The sequence below is a fragment of the Hippocampus bargibanti genome, linkage group LG14 (genome assembly GCF_051943395.1).
Source record: "Hippocampus bargibanti isolate YZ-2025 linkage group LG14, ASM5194339v1, whole genome shotgun sequence".
Lineage (NCBI taxonomy): Eukaryota > Metazoa > Chordata > Actinopteri > Syngnathiformes > Syngnathidae > Hippocampus > Hippocampus bargibanti.
The window spans coordinates 12,586,086-12,611,652 of record NC_142747.1 but is presented as its reverse complement, the minus strand read 5'-3'; the positions used below and the strand labels follow the sequence as shown (position 1 = coordinate 12,611,652).

General features: G+C 38.6%; 2 protein-coding genes and 1 long non-coding RNA gene across 9 annotated transcripts in view; all 3 read right to left on the bottom strand.

Annotated features, from left to right (window-relative positions):
- Positions 1–10,538, bottom strand: part of igsf11 (immunoglobulin superfamily member 11) — an 89,081-nt gene extending 78,543 nt beyond the window's left edge. The window contains exon 1 of the mRNA XM_089013606.1: positions 10,026–10,538. Within this exon, the coding sequence (XP_088869732.1) occupies positions 10,026–10,086 (61 nt within the window). The 5' untranslated portion in view covers positions 10,087–10,538. The remainder of the gene's footprint in view (positions 1–10,025) is intronic.
- A 1,038-nt stretch (positions 10,539–11,576) lies between these two features.
- On the bottom strand, positions 11,577–13,221 carry LOC148888353 (uncharacterized). The gene is made up of 4 exons (XR_016117181.1): positions 13,079–13,221; positions 12,876–12,958; positions 12,450–12,638; positions 11,577–11,931 (listed from the first exon to the last, which is right to left on the bottom strand). It is a non-coding gene; the product is annotated as an uncharacterized LOC148888353 (long non-coding RNA).
- A 1,573-nt stretch (positions 13,222–14,794) lies between these two features.
- Positions 14,795–22,866, bottom strand: LOC148888352 (uncharacterized). 7 transcript variants are annotated; one of them, XM_089012957.1, is made up of 20 exons: positions 22,782–22,866; positions 22,586–22,626; positions 22,299–22,364; positions 21,011–21,106; positions 20,808–20,900; positions 20,580–20,733; positions 19,435–19,465; positions 19,303–19,361; positions 19,157–19,205; positions 18,964–19,076; positions 18,812–18,886; positions 17,858–17,974; positions 17,666–17,773; positions 17,449–17,535; positions 17,254–17,358; positions 16,904–16,987; positions 16,790–16,840; positions 16,322–16,405; positions 16,130–16,228; positions 14,795–15,371 (listed from the first exon to the last, which is right to left on the bottom strand). In XM_089012957.1, exons 3-20 carry the CDS (start codon positions 22,322–22,324, stop codon positions 15,009–15,011), a joined length of 1,794 nt encoding a protein of 597 aa, XP_088869083.1. In that variant the 5' UTR covers positions 22,325–22,364; positions 22,586–22,626; positions 22,782–22,866; the 3' UTR covers positions 14,795–15,008. The 7 variants fall into 7 exon arrangements, with proteins under 7 accessions (XP_088869083.1, XP_088869085.1, XP_088869088.1 ...); XM_089012959.1 differs by having other exon boundaries at positions 16,904–16,992; positions 17,262–17,358; XM_089012962.1 differs by having other exon boundaries at positions 16,904–16,992; positions 17,265–17,358.
- Positions 22,867–25,567: the final 2,701 nt, after the last annotated feature.

Here is a 25,567-nt window from a genome sequence, read left to right as displayed (position 1 = left end):
TCAATCTAAGATATTATCTCATTTGGATCCAAAGCTTCTGCAGAATTGCAGAAATGTGTGTTTTCAGATGTTATGATGTCTGTTTGCTATTTCTTGGCATACGTCTTAACATATATATATATATATATATATATATATATATATATATATATATATATATATATATATATATATATATATATATATATTTTGGGGGGGGGGGGTCTCTACAGCAGTGGCAAGGCTGAATCAGGTTCGAAACAAAATGTTTGCTTGCTTTTTCAACGATGATGTCAAATAAAGACAATCTAAGAATTGGGTATTCTTCAAACGACCATATTTTCCGCACTATAAGGCGCACCTATAAACATAAATTTTCTCAAAAGCTCACAGTGTGCCTTATAATAAGACAAGACAAGACAAGATAAGCTAAGATAACATAAGATCCGTGAGCACCGTGGCGACCTTAACCCAGTCAAGACTTGCAAAAATATGTCCAATCCAATGCCAGGGTTTTTGTCATTGTCACTTGAATTCCAGGACCCAAATAATATTGTGCGGTCTACATAAACATTCAATTAAGCGTAAGAAACTTTAGACTGTCTTCTTCCATCAGAAAAAAAGACTTAATTTCTAAATTGTATGGGTCTGAAGTAATATGAACTTGAAATGAGGACAGCTGTCTAAAATAAAATGCAATACAAATATGTTGGTTTATATAGCGCTTTGAAAACAGATGAGGCTCGAACAAAGAGCTAACATGGAAAAAAGGAAATGCTTCCCCCTTGTGGAATGGAAAAAAACATTGCCAGAGGTCTGGCCAGTGCTTTATCGGCACCCCAGCAAAACAAACCAAACCCGAATAAATTCGGGAATGGCGCTCTACGTCATATTCATGAATACATTCATGAGTGGCATTGAATGAGTTAATTTTTGTCGCGCCTTGACTGGTGGATGGACCTTATATATAAACCAATATTCTGATTTCTCGCATATCGTAATAGAAATATTCTGTATTGTCTTTGTTACAGCTGCAGCGGTTGTGAAAATGCAATGTAAATAAATCTGTATTGTATTGTATTGTATTACCTTTAGTGTAGCGCCATCAAGTGGATGATTAATGTAACTGAAATCACTTTTGTAACTTCTATTCTTTGCTCTTTATAATGTGGCGCACCCTACATTGTTCCTACAGATTGCTGTCAGGCTTCTGAATAGACACACATGATAAAAATAATAAATAAATAAATAGATAAAAATAAATAAATACATAAATAAATTATATATATACATATATATATATATTTAATTATAAAATTATATATATATATCTCATCTCATCTTCCATACCGCTTATTCCTCATTAGGGTCGCGGGGGGTGCTGGAGCCTATCTCAGCTGTCTTCGGGCACGAGGCGGGGGACACCCTGAATTGGTTGCCAGCCAATCGCAGGGCACACAAAGACATACAACAGTCACTCTCACACTCATACCGGCGACCTCTGCACTGTGAAGCCGGTGTGCTAACCACTCGACTACCGGGCCGCCCCATTATATATATATATATATATATATATATATATATATATATTAATTAATTAATACAAACCTAGACTCGTACACTGTAAATAGCATAGCCACCTAATGTAGAGTAAATACAGTTACATATACAGTAAAGTCTCGTTATATCGATATTCTCGGGAGTCGGAAAAAATATCGATATAACCGGACTATCGATATATCAGATCCTGCGGCATGTACATTTTCTCCTTGCGTTCATAGAAATAGTATCGTAATAAGCAGTACTATCGATATAACCGATATCGATATAACAAGACTTTACTGTATCATATATGCTTTTATACAGTAGATTCTGCACGATACAGTTCATTTTTGCGCAGTTGCACAGTTCAGTCTGACATTTTTTTTGTACATGCAATACTTTTTTTTTTTTTTTTTTCTTTTCGACCGCTCCACCTATCCCACCCCTTTCAATTTTGCTGCTGTAGATTGTTAATATCCCCATTGTGGGTCTATTAAAGGCTTCTGACTCTGATTCAGATATTGGAAAACTGTTTAAAAAATAAGTGATTCATTTAAGGTGTGCCTTATACTCCGAAGCCCCTTATAGTGCGGAAAATGCGGTAAGTTAACCTGCATGTTCATGACTTTCTCGCCGAACAAAAGGTAGAACCAAGTCAAAACCTCAAACACACAAACCTCGGTGACCACGTCAGATGTTTGCCCCAGATGCTGAACCAACTGCCGCGCGGCCTTAAGGGCCTGGTTTAATGCGAGCGTAAGAGACTGCATGAGGGAGCGACTGCTGCGTTCCCTCACGCTCTCCTCCAGATATCCGCCTATCATTTATTCATCCACACTCCCAGGACGGCTCCTGCCGCCGCCATCTGAAAGCACACGTCGTCTGAAGTTCTCCATGCCTCTGTCGCTCAAAACATGTATACGTGAACACACGAACGCACACTTTGCCGACGGCCCCAGCGGCCTTTTAATTTTTTGGACAGCCTATTTTTAGTGAGAAAAATAATCGAGGTGGAAAGTTCCATCTGTCCAACACTCATATTCCAGCTGCTCCTTTTTAGCAGCAGGCAAAAGGAGCAGTGGAAAAATGCTGCTTATCAGATAAAACTGACACAGACGGGATTTACTTATCACGTGAATTGAGCACGATTTACTCAGTGAGAGCCACCTTCGAAGTTGGATGCTGTTTATTTATTTATTTTTAATCTGTCTTGTGTCTCCCAACCATACAAGGATGATGTAAGAATGTGTGAGCAGCTTGTCACTTCTCAAAACTCTGTTTCACTTTCAACATTTACACTTAGAAAGTTGATAGAGATTACAGAGAATAAGAAGTTATCATATTTAAAAGTTTCATGCTGTTGTATGCTTAGTCAACACTTGTGACTCAATACACAATTGAAGCACAGACAACCTGGGGTCAATCAGGTCAACAGACACAGTTTGTTAAATTGTCATCTTTATCTACGAGGGCTGGCCTTGGACAGAATTTAGGGCTTGGGGAACTCCTTATCACAGGAAGAGGTCATTAGCCAGGTTACAAATTTATAAGTTCATGGGAAACACAATGTTTCATTGCTTACAGCTGTTGGTGCTCAGAACGTCCAGAGGCGTGATATTATAATCAAGAAAACTATGTTTCACTAATGTATCACTTTAATTTGCATGTACTCTCAATAAATAGCTTGGTAGAGGGGCGCAGAATTCAGACGTATGTCATGGGTGATTACGTTTCCTTCCAGTAGTTCCTTCCAATCTTTCTGGTTCCGAGTCTCTGTTCACAGTGTCTGACTGTCATATCTCTGACAAATGTTAACACTGAAACTTTTTTTATACCCTGAGCAGTCTTGACTTGCGTCATCAGTTATCACTCGCTGACAAATGATACGGCTTGTTCAATGATTTGTGGGTGGCGATTTACAGGTGAAGATGTTAGAAAGCGATCTGAAATTGAATTCTGATATCGTTCCGAAGAATTGTCAGACAATGTCACTCCGGTAAGAATCTGATAATACGATTCTGATACGGATACGGAACATTCTTACTTCCCGATGAAGGGAGGGAAATGCTGCCCCCTTGTGTAAAAGAAAAAACAAACATTGCCAGAGGCCATGGCCAGCGCTTTATCGGGCCCCAAGCATGAAAAAAAGAAAACCCGAACCAATTCAGGAAATGCGCTCTATGACATATTTTCAATTCCCGAACAAATTCATGAATGGCAGTGAATGAGTTAATGTCCAAACACACGTCCTGAATGGCAAAAGAGTTGGACAAACACAACAACTTGTTGTCTGAACAGATGGAAAATGTCATGTGAGCTGTTGGGTAATATAAAATTTTCCGGGAGTATTCAGATTTTTAACGTGGACTGTGGGACTTTGAATAGTAGCCAATAAGCCTGAAGGCAGCACCTCCACTTCAATTTGATGTGCTCAATTGATTGAGGCTCAATGTTGGCTCTGTCCATTGGCTTGGAGGGTTGTTCTGGGTGAAACATCAAGCGTGGGCCCACGCACAGAGCAGCTTTGTCCTGATATCGCCGTTAGGGGTTCATTGGGACGGGAGCTCAACCAATCGGTTAAATTCCATAGTTTTTTTATTTGTTTGTTTTTCAAAGGCTGGAAACTTCCCTCGAGAAGCCAAAAAACAATACCTATTTGTCAAATATTGAATTAAGGGAGACTGAAAGGACAACCGACGCGTCCAGCCAAGTTGTGTCCATAATTTGTAAAATCACTTCAAATGACTTCTACTGAGCGTATTTTACAAAGATTCCACGGCATATAGCTATATTTTACGTTTAAAGACTCACGCTGAATATTCAGAAAGACTTGTTTTCGAGTTGATGACGATTCCTGACGTGACGTCATGTCTGGAACTCCCCTGACCGAGAAATCGGCACACAATGCATTTTGGGTACTTTATTTGGTCTGAAAACTTCGTGTTGATCTGTGCTGATGGCGAAATTAGACGGAAGACATAAATAACGCGATCGTGAATCGTGTGTTGCACCAAGACAACTATTTGATACTAGACACAAATTCCCAGCAGACAAATCAGCCCATTTCCATCTTGTGCATTTTCCGGAACGCTACATTGGAGTCCAGACGCCTCAAAATGATCCGGAAGGACTTCTTTAATTGATTGCAAACATTTATGCTTTTCTCTTCAGAACTATTGGAGTGATATTCATAACTGGATGATTAACAAGAAAGCATCTTCTCTGAATATGAAGCCATTATTTTGATTCTAGATCAAGGCAAAGACGTCTTGGCATGACGTCATGAACAAGGGGGTGGGACCTTCTGAAACTCGCCATCTCAAGGTCATTTTGAAGTAGTTTTGGGACACTTTAACTCATTTTTATTGGTGTTTTGCATTTCACTAAAAATATCAGTCTGGTTGGCGACCAACGGGTGGCGCTGTCGGCCCCGCCTGCACCTGCACATGTCCCAATCAGTGGCGGACTGCCACGTTCGGATTTGCGATCAACGGGTAGCGACGTCAGCCCTGCCTGCAGCCTCGCAGGTGCTGGTCGTTTTAATCAGTGACACTTAAAAGGACTCCCGGCACGACCATCCGGTGTCGGTTCATTGTTTGTTGCATGCTTTGTCTGCAATTGCATGCATTGTATGCTGTGCATGTGTTTGTTTAACCTTGGCGGACTTTTACACTTGGTTTTCTTTTGATACTTTTTTCTGTTCAGATGATTTTAATGTTTTACATTTTGTTCCTGGTGACCTTTATTTTAATACAATTTGTCAAACAACCTCCTGCTCCCTCCTGCCTGCTTTTTGGGATCCGCACCCGCCATCACCACCTTGCAAAACGTGACAGTTTTGGGTATTTTAGATGCTATATAACGTTTTTCTGGTCAGTTAGGAAACAAAAAAATGGTGCCGGTTGTCCTTTAAGCAGTGACGGTGGCAACGCGTTATGGAGGAGCGCGTTAGTCGTACTAGTGCACATTTTGTGTTTGTGGAATCTGAATGAAGCTGTGAAATTATCCCGTTTTTTTTAATCCATCTCAGAGGGTGGCTGTTTTGCCAATTGCTGTTGACTGAAAATGACATCACAGTGCTTAGGTAACAACCAATCACGGTTGAGATAAGTGTCTTTTTCTTTTTTTACGAAAAATAAAATTGCCTATGTTTAGTCAAACCCTGACAAAAAAATTGAATGAAAATGTCTTGAAAAAAAATGGTTTACATTTTAATATACAGATGTCATTTTTTGTGCCACTTGCTGCCATTTTTGTCTGCATTTCCTCAATGTAACTATGCAAGTTATTTGCAATTCAATTTTGTAACTTGTCAAATTCAGGTTCTCAAAAGAGTGATTCAATTATTTTTGTAAGCCTTGGTAAATGTGCTTCTTTTTTGAAAGTTTTTAACAAAAACTAATAGAAGCAAGACACCTCAGCATAAAAACAGTGGAACGCACATCAAGAGTCCAAGATGGCACCTGAGTAGGCAGCCGTCAGCAAGTGCTCTCATGAGCCTTGCTTTTTTGCTTTTTTTGTTGTTTTTGTCTTGTTTTGTGTTTTCTTTTGTCACTTTGTGTTGTTGTGCGCCATGTGGAATGGATACGGATTGTTTTTCAGCATTTTTGACCACGACATTCATCAAGGAGGAGAGTGTGCTAAGCGATTGCACCTTTTCGGCAGCATGAATATGCCAGTACTGTTTTTGAATGGAAGGAATGTCGGTGCCATTCGACTGTCATCGCTGGACACCACAGGGGCGGGGCCATTGTGCTTTTTTGCGCCTGTAATGGGCAGCATCTTCACAGCCCTGCTTTGTTCAGCAAAAAGGTCGGTACTGTTGGACAGTCTGCGGCTGGACGGATGCATGGCTTGAGTAGCCGGCGATAAGAAGAAAGGAGCGTCAGCGCAGAGCGTCGATGTGTATGTGGAACTGTTGCGGTTCGGAATTGAAGCGGATTTATGTGGGACAGAAGATGTGAGACAATCTCTTTTCGTCAATGGATGCTACAGCTGAGTGTTTGCTTTCAACATTTAGCTTGTGGTCGACGTGCACATTCTACCATGATGTCCCTGAGAGACGTTCCTCTCCTCTTTCATCTACAACTGCTTCATGTAACAAAGAGGGTACAGAAAGTGCTGAAGAATAAATGACTCTCTGTGTCGTCATGTTATTTGTTATTTAGTTTTTTTTGTTCTTTTGACTTCAAGACGGCACCGCAAGAGTGGTTGCCTTTCCAGCAGCTCATGTATTGTGTTTTTTCTACTTTCATTCCTTTCTTGACTTTGCTGCTGTGAAATATACATTTCTCCACTGCAAGACTAATAAAGGCAAATCCAATGCAGTCAACAAACTGCCAAATTACACTTGTCAAGAACTGTAAAGTGTCTGAGTTTTGAAAGGCACTTAGAAATAAAATGTTTTATTATTATAGCTATGCAAATATTATTATAGCAATACATTATTATAGCAAATACAGGCATGGCTTTTTCCCAGATTAAATATCAGATGAAGTTAACCAAGGGGGTTCTAAATTAGCTGTTTGGGTGAAGTGGATACTTGCATATAAACAAATTGGTTGATTTTTTTTACAAGAAAGAAAAAAACCAACAACACATTTCACTATTTTTATGGTGGGATAATGCCAACACCCCCGCACATAATGCAGCATTTCCACGGATTTGAAGTAAAGGTCAGAAAAATACCGCAGCAAACTATGCCTTGCTGACATAATCAGGCGATCAATCAATAACAAATTGTGACATGCAAAGCGTTGAGGTCAGTACACGCCGCCAATACAAGCAACGAGAATCGATACGCTGGAATTTATTTATAGAGACACTTGTGACTCCCCTGCTGAGACACAAGAGTGAAGAGATGGACCTGTCCTTCAAATCGCTTGCTGTTGATTTTTACTCAATGGCCTTGGAAACTTGGCATTTTGACACGGATGAAATTCAAGGATGAAAAATGGCTGTAGTGTTCTGTTTTCTTTCTTTTTTTTTTTAATCTCAACCGTTTCGTTACACAATAGCTCAAACTACCAACCAATATAACAAGCTTGTTATGTGTGCGCGTCTATGTGAAAGAGCACGAGGGAGAGCCAGAAAGGGAGAGAGAAAAAAAAACCAAGGAGAAAAAAATGACCAGTGTGCGTGTGTGTATATACCAATTTGAAGGACCATTTTGAATTGTTTTTGTTTTTTGTTTTTTTTTTTTCAGAAAAAAATGACCTGACCTTTTTCATTCGCAATTATTATATTCGGGATTTTAAATGACAACAATCCTTCCAGGAAGTGCTCAGCTGCAGTGATCAGATAGTCATATACAATAGAAAGGAAGTTTCATTTCGAGTGTGCTTTAAGATAGAATAAAGCAGATTTTCCAAGACGCATCTTTTTAATACTAAAATAATTTGACAGAAATTGGGGTTGAATGAAAGCACTCCGTGTATCAAGGAACAAACATGAATCTTAAGTTGTATGATTTGATTTGGAAAAAAAGCACATACTTCATAAGTTGTAAAAAAAAAGGGAGCAATTTGTATCATACTTTTGCTTGTTGTCAAAACCTGGTGTGAGCCAAATGTATTTTTGAACTCATTTACTACTATTCCCAAATGTATTCAGGAATTTAAAATATAATAGAAAGTGTCATTCACGAATTTGTTCGAGATTTGTTTTTTCATGCTTGGGTGCCGAGAAAGCGCTGGCCAGATCTCTGGCAATGTTTTTTTCTTTTCCACAAGGGGCATCATTTCTTTTTTTTCCCCATGTTAGTGATTTGTTTCAGCTTCAGCTGTTGTTAAAGCTCAATATAAACCAATATGTATGTATTGCATTGTATTTTGGACCGCTGCCCTCAATTCAAGCTCATATAACCCCAGACCCATATAATTTAGGAATTATTATTAGTATTATTATTATTATTTTAAGAAAGAAGAGAGTCTATGGTTTCCAACACTATATTGAATATTTATTTACTCCTAAAATTCAAAATTCTGTGGGTCCTGGAATTCAAGTGACAATGACGAAAACCCTGGCACTGAAGTGGACACATTTTTGCACGTCTGGCAGTGAATGAGTTAAAGATTGGATTTGCCTTTGCCTTTATTAGTCTCGCAGTGGAGACATTTACATTTCACAGCAGTAAAAGGAAAGGTGAAAGGAATGAAAGTAGAAAAACAAAATACATGAAATGCTGGAAAGGCAGCTACTCTCGCGGCGCCGTCTTGAAGTCAAAAGAACAACAACAAAAAAATAACATAATATGACAGCACAAAGACAATATGTCATTCATCTTTAGCACTTTCTGTACCCTCTTTGTTACATGAAGCAGTTCTAGATGAAAGAGGAGAGGATCAAAGCATCTTTACAGATTTGTCATTTGATACTGCAGAACTAGTTCCGTTTAAACACAGTTAGATTTTTCAATTTAAAGTTCAGTGTCTATCAGATTCAATACAGTCCATTTCTGTCCCGCTTCCATTCTTCTTTCTTTTCCTGTTTTAAAATAGATGGTAAATTAACAATCGTGTTCAGGCCACACGCCGGCGGGTTAGTCGTTCATCTGGTGTAATTACCAGCACAGTCTAACAATTTAACAACCCTACCTTAGTGTTTATTTCAAATTGTATCGACTCGCCAACTTTTGTGTATCTGTTGCAATGCATGGGAGGAGAAAGAGAGAGACAGTAAGAGAGAGTGACTACTTCCATTGTCACCTATAGCAGATATGACACAGAAGGTGAAAATAAAGGCTTTATGGAGGAAAATACAACGTAACTACAGAGAGCAAGGCTGAATGCACAAGACACAGAAGAGATCTAATACTCAGATTGGAAGAAAGCCTGATGTACTGAAAACATGTCATTGAGTCACTCGATTTAATATACTGGAAGACATCAGGCCTATAGGACTTAATAAAAGTAATATGATAAAGGCCCCACAGCAACTGCATCGAAAGAACACCGAGCCACAATAGTAAAAATGTTCCATGCACAGAAAGCGCGCATGGGATCAAAGCGCGTAGTCCAAAGCATCATAGACAGAAACATTGCATTCTTTCGCTTTAGTTTGATGGAAATGACTGCCGGGTAAAATGAGTTTTAAGTCGAATGGGAGATGTAGATAAGTCCAATGCCTCAATTCCACATCACATTCGGAATTTCCAATTAATTTACATATTTGACCAGATGACTGAAATTTGATTGCTATTTTTCTAATTATTATCATCATCATCATCATCACTTATTATTATTCTAAAAAGTGCTCTAAAATTGCTCACAAAGTGTTGCTGCTGTTTTGAATGCATGTTTCTTATATAACTGTTACTGTACTAAGATTCTTTGATGTATTGTAATAAAGTAATTTCTTCTGCCACACTGTCAGACGCTGCAGGCTGCGTGTCTGTAGTTTTTCCTACATCTTTACTGCAACAATAAACAGTAGGTTTGTACCGATGCGTACTGTGTTCCACTCTGCCAACAAAAAAGTGATGATTTTTTTGAATGAAGACTCACCCTCCATGCAGAAAATGACAAACCAGGCTATCCACAGGTCCGAGTTATGAAACTTCACCATTGTTCCGAGCCGTTCAGTCCTGTGCACCGCGCAGCTTTCTTGAAGAAAACTCGTCCTTGTAATCGCATGTGACAAGTGGGGGTTTTACGCAGCGCGCACCAGCCACTCTATTAGTCCAAAACACAGTGAAATGTTCACATGCACGGTCCAAAAGGAATCCCAATTCATTTCCGGTGCGGTTCACCGGTCGCTGACTACGTGTTGGCGTGTCTCACCCCACGACACCCGTCCGTTTGGTTAAGCGGATCACTCCAAGTATTCAGTGAAATCGTTGCGCTAACCTGTCAATAGAGTTACAGTTTTCAGAAGTTCTCGTTGCACTGAGTCGAACTTCTCTACAAGTGACTGAAATTAGAAACACGTCACAACTGATCGCTGTCCCTTCGTCTTAGTGAGTGTCTCCGACGCGTCCTAAGGCGCTCCATGCTTCCTCGCTCGATCTGCAGCGGGTGTGTGCACCGGTGGTAATTTTAATCAGGGATGTCAGCTTCCGGTTTGAGTAATCCAAAATAAAAGGTTATTACGTTCCCTGTATGGTGAATTGGAAATATTCAAGAAGATACTCTGTAAATTTGAAAAGCGTGACCTTCAATTGGCAGGTTTGTGTTTAATATACTTTTTCTATTCAGCTTGTACTCACATTCTGTCAAAAGAATAAAGTTGCCTTCTCTCCTGCATATTACCTTGTCATAAATTTGACTTCCTGCTTATGTGCCAATGCTTCTGTGAACTTGAAAAGCCACAGTGGCAGCGACTGAGACCAAGATGCTGTTGCTTAGAAACCGTTGACGCCAATCGGAGGAAGTGATACTTCCACCCTCTAGTGGTATGTTGTAAAATCGTCCCCTATTTTCGAAAATATGTACTGTATATTCACTGCACTACAAGGGAACGTAAACTCGGGACTATATAATTTATCCGTGTCTATGGCACACCCTGGAGGCCAAATCTGGCTCGTTGCATTTTTATGTGGCCGAGAAAGGCTGGAAATTATATGAACCAAAAGTAACAATTACTTCCTTCTTAATTGCATTTGAAAAGAACAGAAACACTAAGTATATACCCCCCCGCCCCCACTATCGGCCCATCTTTTGATGAAATACTATCAATTTTATAATTTGGTTATACTCACAAAGGTTGCGAGCATACCTGAACCGACTCCAGCTGTCTTTGGGCAATTGGCAGGGTGCACCCGAGGTTGCGTCGAGACAAGTATGTACTGTATAACCGCAAATCTGACAATTTAAATTGGGTATTTGCTCAAGGGTGAGTACCCTGCCTTTTATGCCGCAATCTGTTGAGATTGGATCTATGTAATCAGGGTACAGTACACAGTAGAGAAACAGCCATATATATATATACATAATAAATCATATTGTATATGCACTTAAATGAAACGTATTCATAATAATAATAATAATTATAATTATTATTATTATTTCATTCTCCATATAATAGATCATTTGATGTCAGTTCAGTAATATACAATGTCATCTGAACGAATAGTATTTTTTATGTCATGTATTGTCTTTACATGAAGCTTTGGCGTCATTTCCTTGGTCTGTGGATTTATTTTTAAAAGGGGAGGTAGAAAACATCCACTCTGGCCGAAAAAAAGCAAAAATATTAAATAACACAAAAAAATATTTTCAATCATGATTTAATTTCATATTAGCAAATGGCAACAATGACCACGAATTACAGACTTCTGATTGCCACCACCCCCCCCCCACCCAAAAAAAAAGAAGGAAATAATACCACCTTGTGGTAAAACATACACAAAACTTTCAGTATGGTTGATCTATGGTGAGTTGCACCGGATTTTCACCTCGGGAAGCATTAACCCTGGAATGACAACAAGAAAGAAGCTTACTACAGAAGAATAAGATAATTAATTCAAGCACATCTGAAGTACCAAAGCTCGTACATTTTATCAATAAATGCAGCGGTAGTGGCCCCTCACAAGCACTAAAATGACAACCTCCTCATGACCCTCATTTGAAGCAGTGATGTGGTCTGATTATGTTTTTGCCAGACTCTGCTCGGAGACGATGTGACTTCTTTGTTTTCCCTCACATCCATTTTTGTCATGCTCACACAACTGTGACTCACGGAGAACTGCAGCGATTGACTGTGACAAAGGGTGCAAAATATGACTGCAAATAGTCACGGAACATCGATAGCAGGATGAAGGTGTGGTGTGTATGTGGGGTTCAAAGTGGCACAGCAGGTGAGACCTGTCGCGGCTACATACCAGTAAGACAAAACAGGGCGTGGCAGGTATGTTACTAGTGTCGAGCAGCATTCTGTTTGTTTCTAATATATTGAAAAAGAAATTAACTTTGCTAAAACAAAAGCTTCACCTCGTCGCTACTGCTGCTGCTGCTGCTGGAGGAGGAAGAGGATGAGCTTGAAGTGCCTGACCTCTTCCCGTCCTTATGTTCCTTTTTCTTTCCATCTTTATGTTCCTTATGCTTCCCATCCTTGTTTCCACTGCTCTTTCCGTCTTTGCTTTTCGACTTTTTGTCTGATGACTTAGATTTGTCACCATCCTGAAACAATGTCAAGCATTTAAGATCTCACTTTAAGTCTTACATTATCTGTTAGTATTTTTCAGTTTAGGTGTCAGGAGTGCATGCGTGCAGCACATTTGAGGGAGTTGAGACACTATGTTCTAAAAGTCAAGAAAAAATAAATACACATTGTAATCTAAACTAATCAAAATACTGACCAATTAGTCGTAATGTCACCCGTACTGTATGCCGTTATATTTTACTTCAATGAAGTACCTTGTCCTTTTTACTGCTCCAGGGCCAGCTGATTTCATCTGTTTTTGCGTCTGTCTTGGTCATCTTTTCCTCAACGCCCATTGCTGTAAAAAAAGGAGCAATGATCAAGACCGCATAACAAAAAATTGCTTAATTAACTTTCACTTCACAATATTTTATTTGGTAACCAAAAGATGTAAGATCATATTGAACGGAAATCTTACCATCACTTAGATTGAAACTCATCGTGCTGCTGTGCTCGTCCAAACTACGACTACGGTGGCAGCTAAAGAGCACTGAACTGGTGGACGAAGGTAAAAAAAGTCAAAACAACCGCACCTCAAACCACGTGACCCAACCAGGAACCAAAATGCTCAGGTGACGCAAACATGTGGGAGGAGTTCTATCCCGCGTCCTGATTTGAACAGTTTGGAAACAGTCAATAATCTAAAGGACAACCGACGTCACTTTTTTTGTTTCCTAACTGACATCAGAAAAACGTTTTATAGCATCTAAAATACCCAAAACACGTAGTATGATATTTCTATTCAATGAACACCAAAATGATTTAAAAAAAAATTGAGCTGCGAATTGGGCATTTTCAGAAAGTCCCGCACCCAGTTCGTGACGTCACGCCAAGACGTCCTGCATTGATGGAGAATCAAAACAATGGTTTCAGATTCGGAGAATATGCTTCCTTGTTACACATATAGTTACGAATATGGTTCAAATAGTTCTGAAGAGGAAGCATACATGTTTGCAATCGATTAAATAATTTATTCTATGCCATTTTGAGGCAACTTTTGGCGGAAATGTCTCACCCAAAAAGAGGCAGAAAATGGTGACCACTTGTAGACATGACAGTGTATTGCGTTTCCGCAGGCTGATAAATTCCTTATATGGAGCTTGGACGCCCTCTTCTGGCGCAACATGAGGTTTTCAGACCAAACAAGCATTCACGTGATGGAAGGACTGCTACAATGTGTCCTTTTTTTCAGTCAGGGGCGTTCCTTCAGTGACGTCACGTACGGACTCGTCACCAACTCAAAAACAAGACTTCCGGAATATTCAGCGCGAGTCTTAAAACGTAAAATATAGCTATATGCGGTGGAATCTTTGTAAAATACGCTCAGTAGAAGTCATTTTACAAATGATGGACAAAACTCGGTTGTCCTTTAGAGCAGAATTTTTAATAAAAAATACGGCATACCTGACAACTACTCCGGTTTTGCCGTAATCAGTACGGTTTTCATTAACCCATTCATGGTTATGTTTAATGAATACAAATTACGGTTTCCAATAAATAAAACGTGCGTATGGATGAGAAGGTTTTTTCAGCCGTCATCTGTCCTTTTCGAAGGTGTTGGACGTTTCGCCCGCTATCCAAGAGGCTTCATCAGCGAAAACGTGAGTAGTAACCCGTGATGACATTTTTTGTGAACCACAACAGCCATGTCATAAGTTAAAAGGTCAGCTCACCCGGATCGCTTATATAGCTCTGTATCACTTATTGACCTTTTAAAGAGTGTAGACACAAAGATCACCACAACGTTATCTATGTACCAAGAAATTCTTTGAGGATTTTGGCAAGTTTTCAGCATCATTTTAAATACACACTTTGCCCAAGACTATCAACAAAGAGACAATGTGGCTTTTAGTGGAAATATTGATGGTGAATCGTTTGCCAAGGCCCCCTAGACCAAGCATGGCACCGTGAATTTTACTCTTACAGGGCTAACACACGGAGTGATGTTGTGTGTGTGTGTGAGAGAGAGAGAGAGAGAGAGAGAGAGAGAGAGAGAGAGAGAGAGAGAGAGAGAGAGAGAGAGAGAGAGAGAGAGAGAGAGAGAGAGAGAGAGAGAGAGAGAGAGAGAGAGAGAGAGAGAGAGAGAGAGAGAGAGAGAGAGAAAGAGCAATACCCATGAAAAGAGTACACAAAACACAATTTAGTTGTTTTATTTCCTGAAGCAAACATTGAATAGTTCATTTTCATTGAATATCTATTTTCGGCACAATGATTCCTCTGCAAACACAGATTTTCTTTAATTAAGGATGAGACGTTTTATCAGACTCTCTCAGGGTGATATATATCATTGAAGCACTCATTCAATTTCCCCTCATGTCTTGTCATCTGTGAATAGTTTGGACATCGCATCACTTGTAGGACCTCGTGCTTCTGTATAAACTAGTAGAGCTAAGGTGAGGGGAAGTACGGGACCCTGAATCCCTGTACCGAAATGCACCGGTACTCCCCATCAATGACTCCATCGGGCTTAAGGGTCTGCGAACGGGTGGCCGATCTCCACCAGCAGTTGTGGACATTGTCGGATTGGAGAGTGAAGTGGGTGGAAGGCTCAGAGGATCCAGGTTTACAACAGGTTTGGAGGGAAGCAATGGAAATGTGATAACGGGAGCACCACCGGGCTTGGAGCTTCTACTAAAAGCTGAGTATCCACTCGTTCCCGGGTCAGACACCTGCATTTGTGGATCACCACTTTGCTCAACAACAGGACTTTTCTGAAATAAGGAAGGAGGAATAAATGATGAGGAGAAAAGTCATAGTTTATCATCTGTGCTCTTTACACTGCTTATCTACCAGAGCACCGACAATCTACATTTTGCAGACAAGAAGTGGCGTGTCTCATTGCCAATAATAAAGATAGTAGAGGAGTACCGTATTTTATGGTGTATAAAGCACACCCAAAAGCTTTCATTTTCTTCCCAAGATGACCATGTGCCTTATGCGCAGGTGCACCTTATTATATAAGAAGTAATATTGAGCCACAACAGGTCTCGCAACTCCTGTCAGGAGCCACCAACTCCATTTCCCCCTGGAAAAGAAGTAGTGCATAACCCCCGACTCTACTATAACGCCTTATAATGTCGTGTGCCTTATATTTGGAAAAATATATATATTTTTACATTAAATTTGGAAAACTTTTCATTAATTGAAGCTGTGCCTTATAGGTCGGTGTGCCTTATATATGGGAACAGTTTGAAAATACACCATTCATTGGGGGGTGCGTCTGTGCGTCTTATACTCCGGTGCATCTTATACATATCCGATCCTGCGGCATGTAAATTTTCTCCTTGCGTTCATAGAAATAGTATCGTAATAAGCAGTACTATCGATATAACCGATATCGATATAACGAGACTTTACTGTGTATATATATATATATATATATATATATATATATATATATATATATATATAGAGAGAGAGAGAGAGAGAGAGAGAGAGAGATTTACTTTTCTTTTTCTTTTACACTTACTTTCTCTTTTTTCTTCTTTTCCTTCTTGACCTTTTTGTTTTCCTTGTCACTGTCACTAGAACTGGAGGAACTGGAACTTGAAGAACTGGAGCTTGAATGCTGGACATATAGAAGAATGCCACACTTTACAAAAGAAAGCAGAAGCAGCCACAGAATCATTCATCCATTTTGGCACCAGTCAACCCAACTGACCTTTTTCTTCTTCTTGTCTTTCTTCTTTTTCTTTTTCTTGTCCTTCTTCTTTTTCTTCTTATCACCACGAGAACAATCTGAATGCTTGGATGAAAATGCAACCATTTGGTGAGCACCCTTTCCACAGACTAAATATCAGTTTGATGCAGTGTGGGTACCAAAGTTTTATAAAAGTAATGAGTTCCTCATTATTTGCTAGTAGGTGAATGACTTTAAAGTAGTATTGTACACAGTAGTATCCACAAAATTTTATGCATACAATTCGTAGATTAGAAGAGCTATATCATATATATTTGGTTTCGTTTACGTTGGGGTATCAAATTTGCAATCCATGTGTTCCAGTTTTGATTTTAAATTGTGCTGAATTCGGTAACAATAGACTACTATGTATATTTTTTTAAGAAAACTGAAAGCACAAATCACTCCAACAATTCAACTTTTTTTGGTCATGATTTCATATTGGCTCACCTTCTTTTTCTTGCCCTTTTTCTTCTTCTTTTTATCCTTTTTCTTCTTTTTCTAAAAAAAAGAGGTATAATTCAAGTTCTGAAAAAGCATCAATCCAATTGTGAATTGTCTCACCTTGCCACTCTCACTGTCCGAGGAGGAGGAAGAGGAGGAAGAGGAAGAAGAGCAGGAGGAGGAGCTCTCATCAGAGGAGCTGTCCTTCTATTGACAAAATAAATACACAAATACAAATAAAAACACACCCATAGGATGATTAAACCCTGTTGTATATAGATAAAGTATTATGAACAAATTTATTTATTAATATTTATGTATCCCAGTGGACTCCATTAATAGAATAATACAGTAAAGTCTCGTTATATCGATATCGGATATATCGATAGTCCCGGTTATATCGATATTTTTTCGGACTCCCTTGAATATCGATATAACGAGACTTTACTGTATATCTTTACTTTTTTTACCTTCTTCTTCTTCTTCTTCTTCTTCTTCTTCTTTTTTTTCTTCTTCTTGCCATCATCACTGTCAGATGAAGAGGAGGAGGAAGAGGAGGAGGAAGAACTGGAGTCCTGTTCAGAGATTTGTAGAGAGTTACAAAATGTGGCTACTGCCTGCAGAAACACTGTAGTGGATTATACAAGTGGGGGAAAATGGCAGACCTTCTTTTTCTTCTTCTTCTTCAACTTTTTCTTCTTCTTTTTCTTTTCATCATCACTATCAGATGAGGAAGAGGAAGAACTGGAGACCTGTGAGGATTATTTTAAGAAACATGCTTTATCTATAATTAATCATCATCATTATAAAGGAAAAAAATATTGCTGCAACATTTCCAGAGGAATAATAATAGTAGATAATACAAGAGGGACAAAAGCAAACCTTTTTATTTTTCTTCTTCTTCTTCTTCTTCTTCTTTTTTTTCTTCTTCTTCTTCTTGTCATCATCACTGTCCGAAGAGGAGGATGATGACGACGAAGAACTGGAATCCTGGTAATACAGTTTAGTATAAATTAGTGTCATAAACCAACACACGGCAAATAAAAGGGAATAGATATTAGAAGGATAACATGCCTTCTTCTTCTTCTTCTTCTTCTTCTTCTTTTTCTTCTTCTTTTTCTTCTTCTCATCATCACTCTCTGAGGAAGAGCTCTCAGAAGATGAAGAAGAGGAGGAGGAGCTGGAAGAATCCTACGTATGAAATCAAACAATTTATTGACAGCAATTAGCAACACCAGGCTTTTTCTGACAGAGCATAATTTTACTCATCTCATATGAACACGCATATTTTAAATGCAGGATGCCTCTAATTTCAATGAGATGGAACACAAGAGTTCAATCAACAAGACAATAATTGTTAGCTGCACCTTTGTGGAGTTTTACACTCTTAACTCATTCACTGCCATTCACTAATTTATTTGGGAATTGAAAATATGATGTAGAGCAGCATTCCCAAATTTGGTCGTTTTTTTTTTTCATGCTTGGGTGCCGATAAAGCGCTGACCATGGCCTCTGGCAATGTTTTTTTCTTTTCCACCAGGAGGCAGCATTTCCCTTTTTTCCATGTTAGTGCATTGTTCCAGCTTCAGCTGATGTTAAAGCGCTATATAAACCAATATGTATGTATTGCATTGTATTTTGAACAGCCGCCCTCAGATCAAGCTCATATAACTCCAGGCCCATTAAATTTAGGAATTAACTTTTTTCTGATGAAAGAAGATTCTAAGGTTTCTTATGCTGTATTGAATAGACTGTAAAGTGTCCTTGAGAGTTTTGAAAGGCGCTTATAAATGAAATGTATTATTATTGTGATTATTATGTAGTCCTAAAACTCAATATTCTGTGGGTCCTGGAACTCAAGTGACAATGACAAAAACCCTGGCACTGGAGTGGAAACATTTTTGCACATTGTCTGGCAGTGAATGAGTTAAGACAAATTGGTAAAAAAAAATAACCCGACTGGAGTGAAAAAAAAAGAGTCCAATGTAAATTTTGACTAATTTATAACCCAACTACTTGAGAATGTACCTTCTTTTTCTTCTTCTTCTTTTTCTTCTTCTTCTTGTCTTTTTCATCATCACTCTCCGAAGATGAACCAGAATCCTATTGCAGAAAAAAAAGCCATTAATCCAAAACTTGTTTTAAGACTTAATCCATTCAAATGCACACACGATGATCACCTTTATCTTCTTCTTCTTCAGCTTCTTTTTCTTCTTCATCTGGTTCTCGTCCCCTCCCTCTCGCTCATCATCACTCAGGTGGCCCTCCTCGGTGCGCCGTGTCAGTGATTCTGCTTTCAAGAGTTAGCATGTTCTCGCTCTTCTGTCCACAAAACATGAACTGGAAACTTGATGAGCTGAAATTCACACTTACCACCTGGTAAGAACTGGTAGGTTGCAGATGGATCTTCTGCTGCTTTATACTAGAAAACGCACATGCACCCCAAATACATATATAAAGATGTTTATTTAATGTTGAGGGAGTGTCATATTGTAGGCAATGTCAAGGGAGAGTGTCACCTTGTCATAATTATCTTTGGCTGCGTCTCCAATATCACTTTTCTGAGTTGCATCAACTCCTGTGGATAATCATAATATGAGTATCCAGGAAAAAAAAAGATTTGGGTGTATGAAAAAAGTGGACGCACTCACCTGTTGGTGAAAGTGATTCTTTTGCATCCTTCTGTGAATAACAACCCATATGGTTCTTCAATTATTCCATAGACATTGTTTGCATTGTCACATTTCTACTTCATAGTTGTTTAAAATTTCTTTTTCTACTTTCATTCCTTTCATCACTTTGCTGCTGTGAAATGTAAATTTCTCCACTGTGAGACTAATAAAGGCAAATCCAATCCAATCCAATCCAAATGCTGTTGTAATTACAATGTGCTTGTACTGTATTTTCTGTGTTATAAGGCGCTATGGAGTATAAGGCGCAACATTAATGAATTTCAAAATGCGCATTATCAGGCGCATAGAATATACCAAATTTTAAGGTATATAAGGTGCACCGGAGTATGAGGCGCAACCCCCAATGTATGGTGTATTTTATTTGTTTTTCCATATGTAAGGTGCACCAGAGTATAAGACGCACCTTCAATGAATGACAAAAGTTTTTAAAATATAATATATAAATCTATAAAAGTTTTCCAATTATAAGGCACACCACATTATAAGGTATTACAGTAGAGCCTGTTAAGCACTACTTCTTCTACAGGGGGAAATGGAGTCGTGGCTGCGAGACCCGTTGTTGTTGATTATGACTTCACATATAAGGCGCAGGGTCATCTTTTGAAGAAAATCAAGGCTTTTGGGTATGCCTTACAACGGATAATAAGGTAAGCAACAATCATGGAGTGATGCAAAAGGAATACAATACAGATTTATTTAGATAGTATTTTCAAAACCGCTGCTGCTGTAACAAAGCGCTTGACATAGCATTTAAAATATTACATCCTAGATATCAGAATATTGATCAATATATAAGGTGAATTGAATTATAAGGTGCACTTTCGGCTTTTTAAGAAAATTGAATGCCTTATAGAGCGGAACATACAGTAATTAAAAATGAATGAAAATGTTTATGCGCAGGGTTAATGTGTTCTTTTACTGGACCGGTCCTGCCAAAGTTAGAAAATAATTCTAACGTACATTTTTGATCAAGCTTTTTTTGAGGATCTGCTGTTGACTATACGAGAGGCCGTAGCTTACAAATAAGTGAAGCTTAAATAGGAGTGCTTTCACAAATGTAAGTATTCTTGACACACATCAGGAAAATAACAACATGAAGGTACCTTTTTCTTGTCTTTCTTTTTGTCTTTTTTCTTCTTTTTCTTATCATCATCGCTGTCAGAGGATGAGGAAGAAGATGAGGAGGAAGAGGAAGAGGAAGAGGAAGAGGAAGAGGAAAGAGGAAGATGAAGAGGAGGAAGAAGAGGAACTGGAATCCTGTAAAAGACAAATCTGAATAATTATCGGTAAACCCAGATTTTGTTTTTCATGTTTTATAAAATAGACAAAACCTTCTTCTTCTTCTTTTTCTTCTTCTTTTTCTTTTTTTTCTTTTCATCCTCACTATCAGAGGAAGAACTATCAGATGACGAGCATGAGGAATGCTGCAAAATAAAAGCAGACAAAAATATTGATTGATGTCAACACACTATTCATTTCTCGATTTCATTTATGATTGTTTTTTATTCCAAATAATACTTTGACATATCTGTACCTTTTTGTCTTTCTTCTTTTTCTTCTTCTTGTCTTTCTTTTTCTTCTTCTTCGTGTCCTTTTTCTTCTTCTTGTCATTGTCCGATGAAGAGGAATCCTGGGGAAAAAATTGTATCAATGAAATTCATGTGTCTTGGGAAAAAATTGTATCAATGAAATTCATGTGTCTTAATACAAGCTCATTTTTAACTCATTCACTGCCAGACGTGCAAATATGCATCCACTCCAGGCCCAGGGTTTTTGTCATTGTCACTCGAATTCCAGGACCCACAGAACATTGAGTTTTAGGATTACATATTCAATGCAGTGTAAGAAACCCTAGACTCTCTTCCTTCATCTGAAAAAAGAGTTAATTCCTAAGTTATATGGGTCTGGAGTTATATTCGCTTGAAATGAGGGCGGCTGTCCAAAAATGCAGTACATACATATTGGTTTATATAGCGCTTTAACAACAGCTGAAGCTGGAACAAAGCGCTAACATGTAAAAAAGAGAAATTCCGCCCCCTTGTAGAAGGGAAAAAAAACATTGCCAAAGGTCTGGCCAGGGCATTATCGACACCCAAGGAAGAAAAAAACCAAACCTGAACTAATTTGGGAATGGCGCTCTACGTCACATTTTCAATTCCAGAATAAATTTGTGAATGGCAGTGACTGAATTAAATATTAATTAACATCTTTAAATTGATCTACGGTATGCAGACATTGTTGAATGTATGAACATTTTTGTTTGCCCATAAACATTCCTGACAACCTGAAACATTAATCAAGATATACATATGCCTCATCTACCCTTACCGCAGTTGTGTATTCCAACTCGAGTGCAAAGAAAATTTTGCGTAACTTCACGAAAGAGATAACGTTAATGTAATACATTTGTGTAGGCTCTCAAATATATAGAAGTGGTCCATCGATTAAAAGGTTTCTTCAGCCGTCATCTGTACTTCTTTGAAGGTGTTGGACGTTTCGCTCCTCATCCAAAGAGCTTCGTCAGCGAACTAAAGTTGTGCTGGTAACTCTGGCCCTATATACTGTTTATCCTTAATGGAAAGAGGTGGTAGTACCAGACCTCTGCTTTGATAGGTCCCTGCCCTAAGGTTTAGGGAGCAGTAGACTACTCCCTGAAGCTAATCTGATTACTTCTATTGCTCGGTCTGATTATCTCTAATGTTCTATGCCTGGCGCCGATTTCCCCATGAGCTCTTGTATCAATAGTAATCAGATATTTGATTGATTGAATACTATCAATGGCATTGCTCCAATCATTTATGGGCCGAAAAGCTAAAATGTACCTTGCTCTTTGTTTTCTTATCCTCATTCTCCATTTTGTTATTGCAATCGTAAGTCACGCTGGAAACCTGAAACAGGACAGTAGAAATCAAACAATCTTATATGATTTTGCATACAAGTAGATTCTCTTTAATGTCAATATAGATGACACGTTATGCAATGCAGTCTAAATGTCCGACCTAGGGGCATGGTATCCAAATATCAGGGCGGTGTTTTTCTTCTAGTTTGCATATGTCAACAATAAAAGTCAGATGAGGAGCATGAGGAACTCGCTCTCTTTTTCTCTCACCTGTTTTAAGTCCGTGTACCCAGGAACTTCCACTCGTTCATCTAAATAAACGCAGATCGACATGGAGAATTCATTTAAATGAGAAAAAAAACATCTCTGCTGATGATTAATAATAATAAGAATATTTATACATTCCATTTATTGTTGGATGTTCCTTAAATTTGCTTGGTGACCAAGTTTTCAGATGCACACCTACCTGTTGGTGCTACGATCAACCTGTCCCATGTGTACTCGTTCACCACTTTCTTCTTCTCCTTTTTCTTCTTCTTTTTCTTGTCATCCTTCAAAATAATTATGCAATATACAGTAAAGTCTCGTTATATCGATATCGGTTATATCGATAGTACTGCTTATTACGATACTATTTCTATGAACGCAAGGAGAAAATTTACATGCCGCAGGATCGGATATATCGATAGTCCGGTTATATCAAAATTTTTTCAGACTCCCAAGAATATCGATATTACGAGACTTACGAGATCTACCTGTGTATCTATATAGATATGTACACCGAATATTTACTCAGAAACAGAGTTGTCCATACATTTCAAATCCCCCCCCAAAAAAATATGGGGTTAACAACTAGTTAAACAGGTCGTTTTTGGCCGTGCTTCAGCTGCCCGATCACATCACAGTCAGATAATGCCTATTAAATAATGCAGGTTAAATTACGGACTCACCCCCCTCCCCACTCCCATGCATTCAAAAATATCATGCATGCATGTGCATAATTCAGATGCATGCAAAACAAACCAAAATATGCCAGTAGGTGAGTGAGCACCTGTTTTGTTCACCCTCGGCCAGTCAAAAAACAACATTGAAAACCAGTTCATTGTTACAACATGTCTATTTTATACATTCCAAATGGGTGTGTGGAATCGCCCTCCCCTCAGTCTGATACCTCCTGAACACAAATACATGACCTTAGCTCCTGTGCCGACTAATTTAATAGTCTGTGCAATCCGAACCCTGAACTTATACTACCTTTCTGGAATGCAAAGATTTACCTTTGCAGCACTCAGCCCTCCCACTCGCATACAAATGCCTCTGGTGGAAAACTGTCTTCACATGTTTTCACTTTCAGATATCTTTTTTTTTGCTATAGTCATTCGTGGTGAGCCGAAATGCGTATTTAGAATACAGTAGTTAATATGTCACATAAACAAATCACACATGCTCACTCATCCCCAATATGCAATCATTTGGATTTTGTGTGCATAACATAAGAGCCGTGCACATGGCTGCAAATTTGGAATTGTTGTATTTCTGCAAAGATGTGTTTGCCGAGTTATCTGGATGGGAACTGTTTGGTTCTGAACAACCTGTGATGACATTTGATGGCAGACATGCCGAAGCAATATTTGAACTCGTAGATGATCTAACTTACCTCACTCTCGCTGTCTGAAGAGCTGCTGGAAGAGGAGGAGGAAGAGGAGGAGGAGGAGGAGGAAGAAGAAGAACTGGAATCCTGTCAAAAGAGAGTGATTTTTTTAGCACGTTTATTTTTGTTTTTTTTCATCCATGTCAAAAAGATCTTTGACATTGCTGCATAGTGTAAAAAGGGAAGGGCTCCTCACACACTTAGCAAACATACAAACATGTACAAATCCACCCATTGCAGCTATGTAGACAGCCTATTGTACTCATCACAAAGTGCAATTGCTCTGCTTTCTACAAACACATTAATTACAAGCCTGACCAGTTTGGTCGAGTGAAGCCAGAAGTGTACAGTATTCATTTGATCCAAGGCGAGGTGCACCCTGAGGAGGCTATAAAAGTCTTGGGTTACTGCCCCATAAAATACGCTGCCGTTTTTAAAAGCAACATTTTGTTTATATTTGATATCTTTTCTATTTCTTCTTAAAAATCTTACATACATGCATGCAATGTAAAAATGTAATGAAATAAAATCTTCATTAACTCTTTGTGGAAATTTTCAAATTCACTTCACCTCATTGCAACAAACAATTTATTTTATTTTATATTGGTATTGAGATGCAGGTATTACCTATTGACAAAAGTGTCTCTAATTTGCATGCCGCATCACTGAAAAGTGAAGTGGTTCTTTATTGTACCATTCGCCCAAAATATTTTTTCAAAATCAGTTTAAGTAGTTTAGGCGTAATCTGATTGAAACTTTATCTCTACTATAGAAGTAAGAATGTTATCAAACCACATACTTTCTTTTTCCTCTTCTTCTTCAGTTTCTTCTTCTTCTTTTCCATCTTATATTTATCCTCGCTGTCAGAGGATGATGGAGAACTGTCATATGAGTATGGGGCCTAATAAAAAAAATCACGTAGTTGTCACTGTTCATCACAATCAACCAACCGATTCCGTATGAATACCTACCTGGCAAGATGTCGTTTCTGAAGGATTACATTTGTCATCATCACGCTCCTCTATTTCAACAGGCTCTATTTCCTCAATGACTGACCCCAACCGACCAGGAAGGATGGCCACTGGTTCCTCCACACTTGCAGCTCCACCAGGAGCTATGGTACACACAAAAGGTCATATCACATAAACACCACTTCAGACAGGCTTTGAAATTAACATTTACAGTGGTCCACAAATTGAATTAGCATTTAAAAGTACACCATTTTCATGGAATTACTCATACTTCCGTAATTGAGAGCTGGTCTTTTAAGGCTAACGTACACTCTGTAACCTGATAACATGATAAGATATCCACTGTAGTAACCCCTGTCCCTGAAAGTGTTAATCAACGGTATTTAATGCTAGAATTAACACTCTGTTCACTGAAAAGTGAAAAGCTTCTGCATGCCATTTGCAATAAACCTCAAGAATAACCTTATTGGATGAACATAATCTTGTAGTGCGCCACACCCCTTTCAACACATGAAATGCCCATGCAATAAAATGTCATCGTTACTCCTGAAAAAAAAAATCTGACAGATTTCAAAAAGTAACTGTACGTTTCCTAGTTCTGTGAGCTAAAACATATTGGCAGATTAAAGA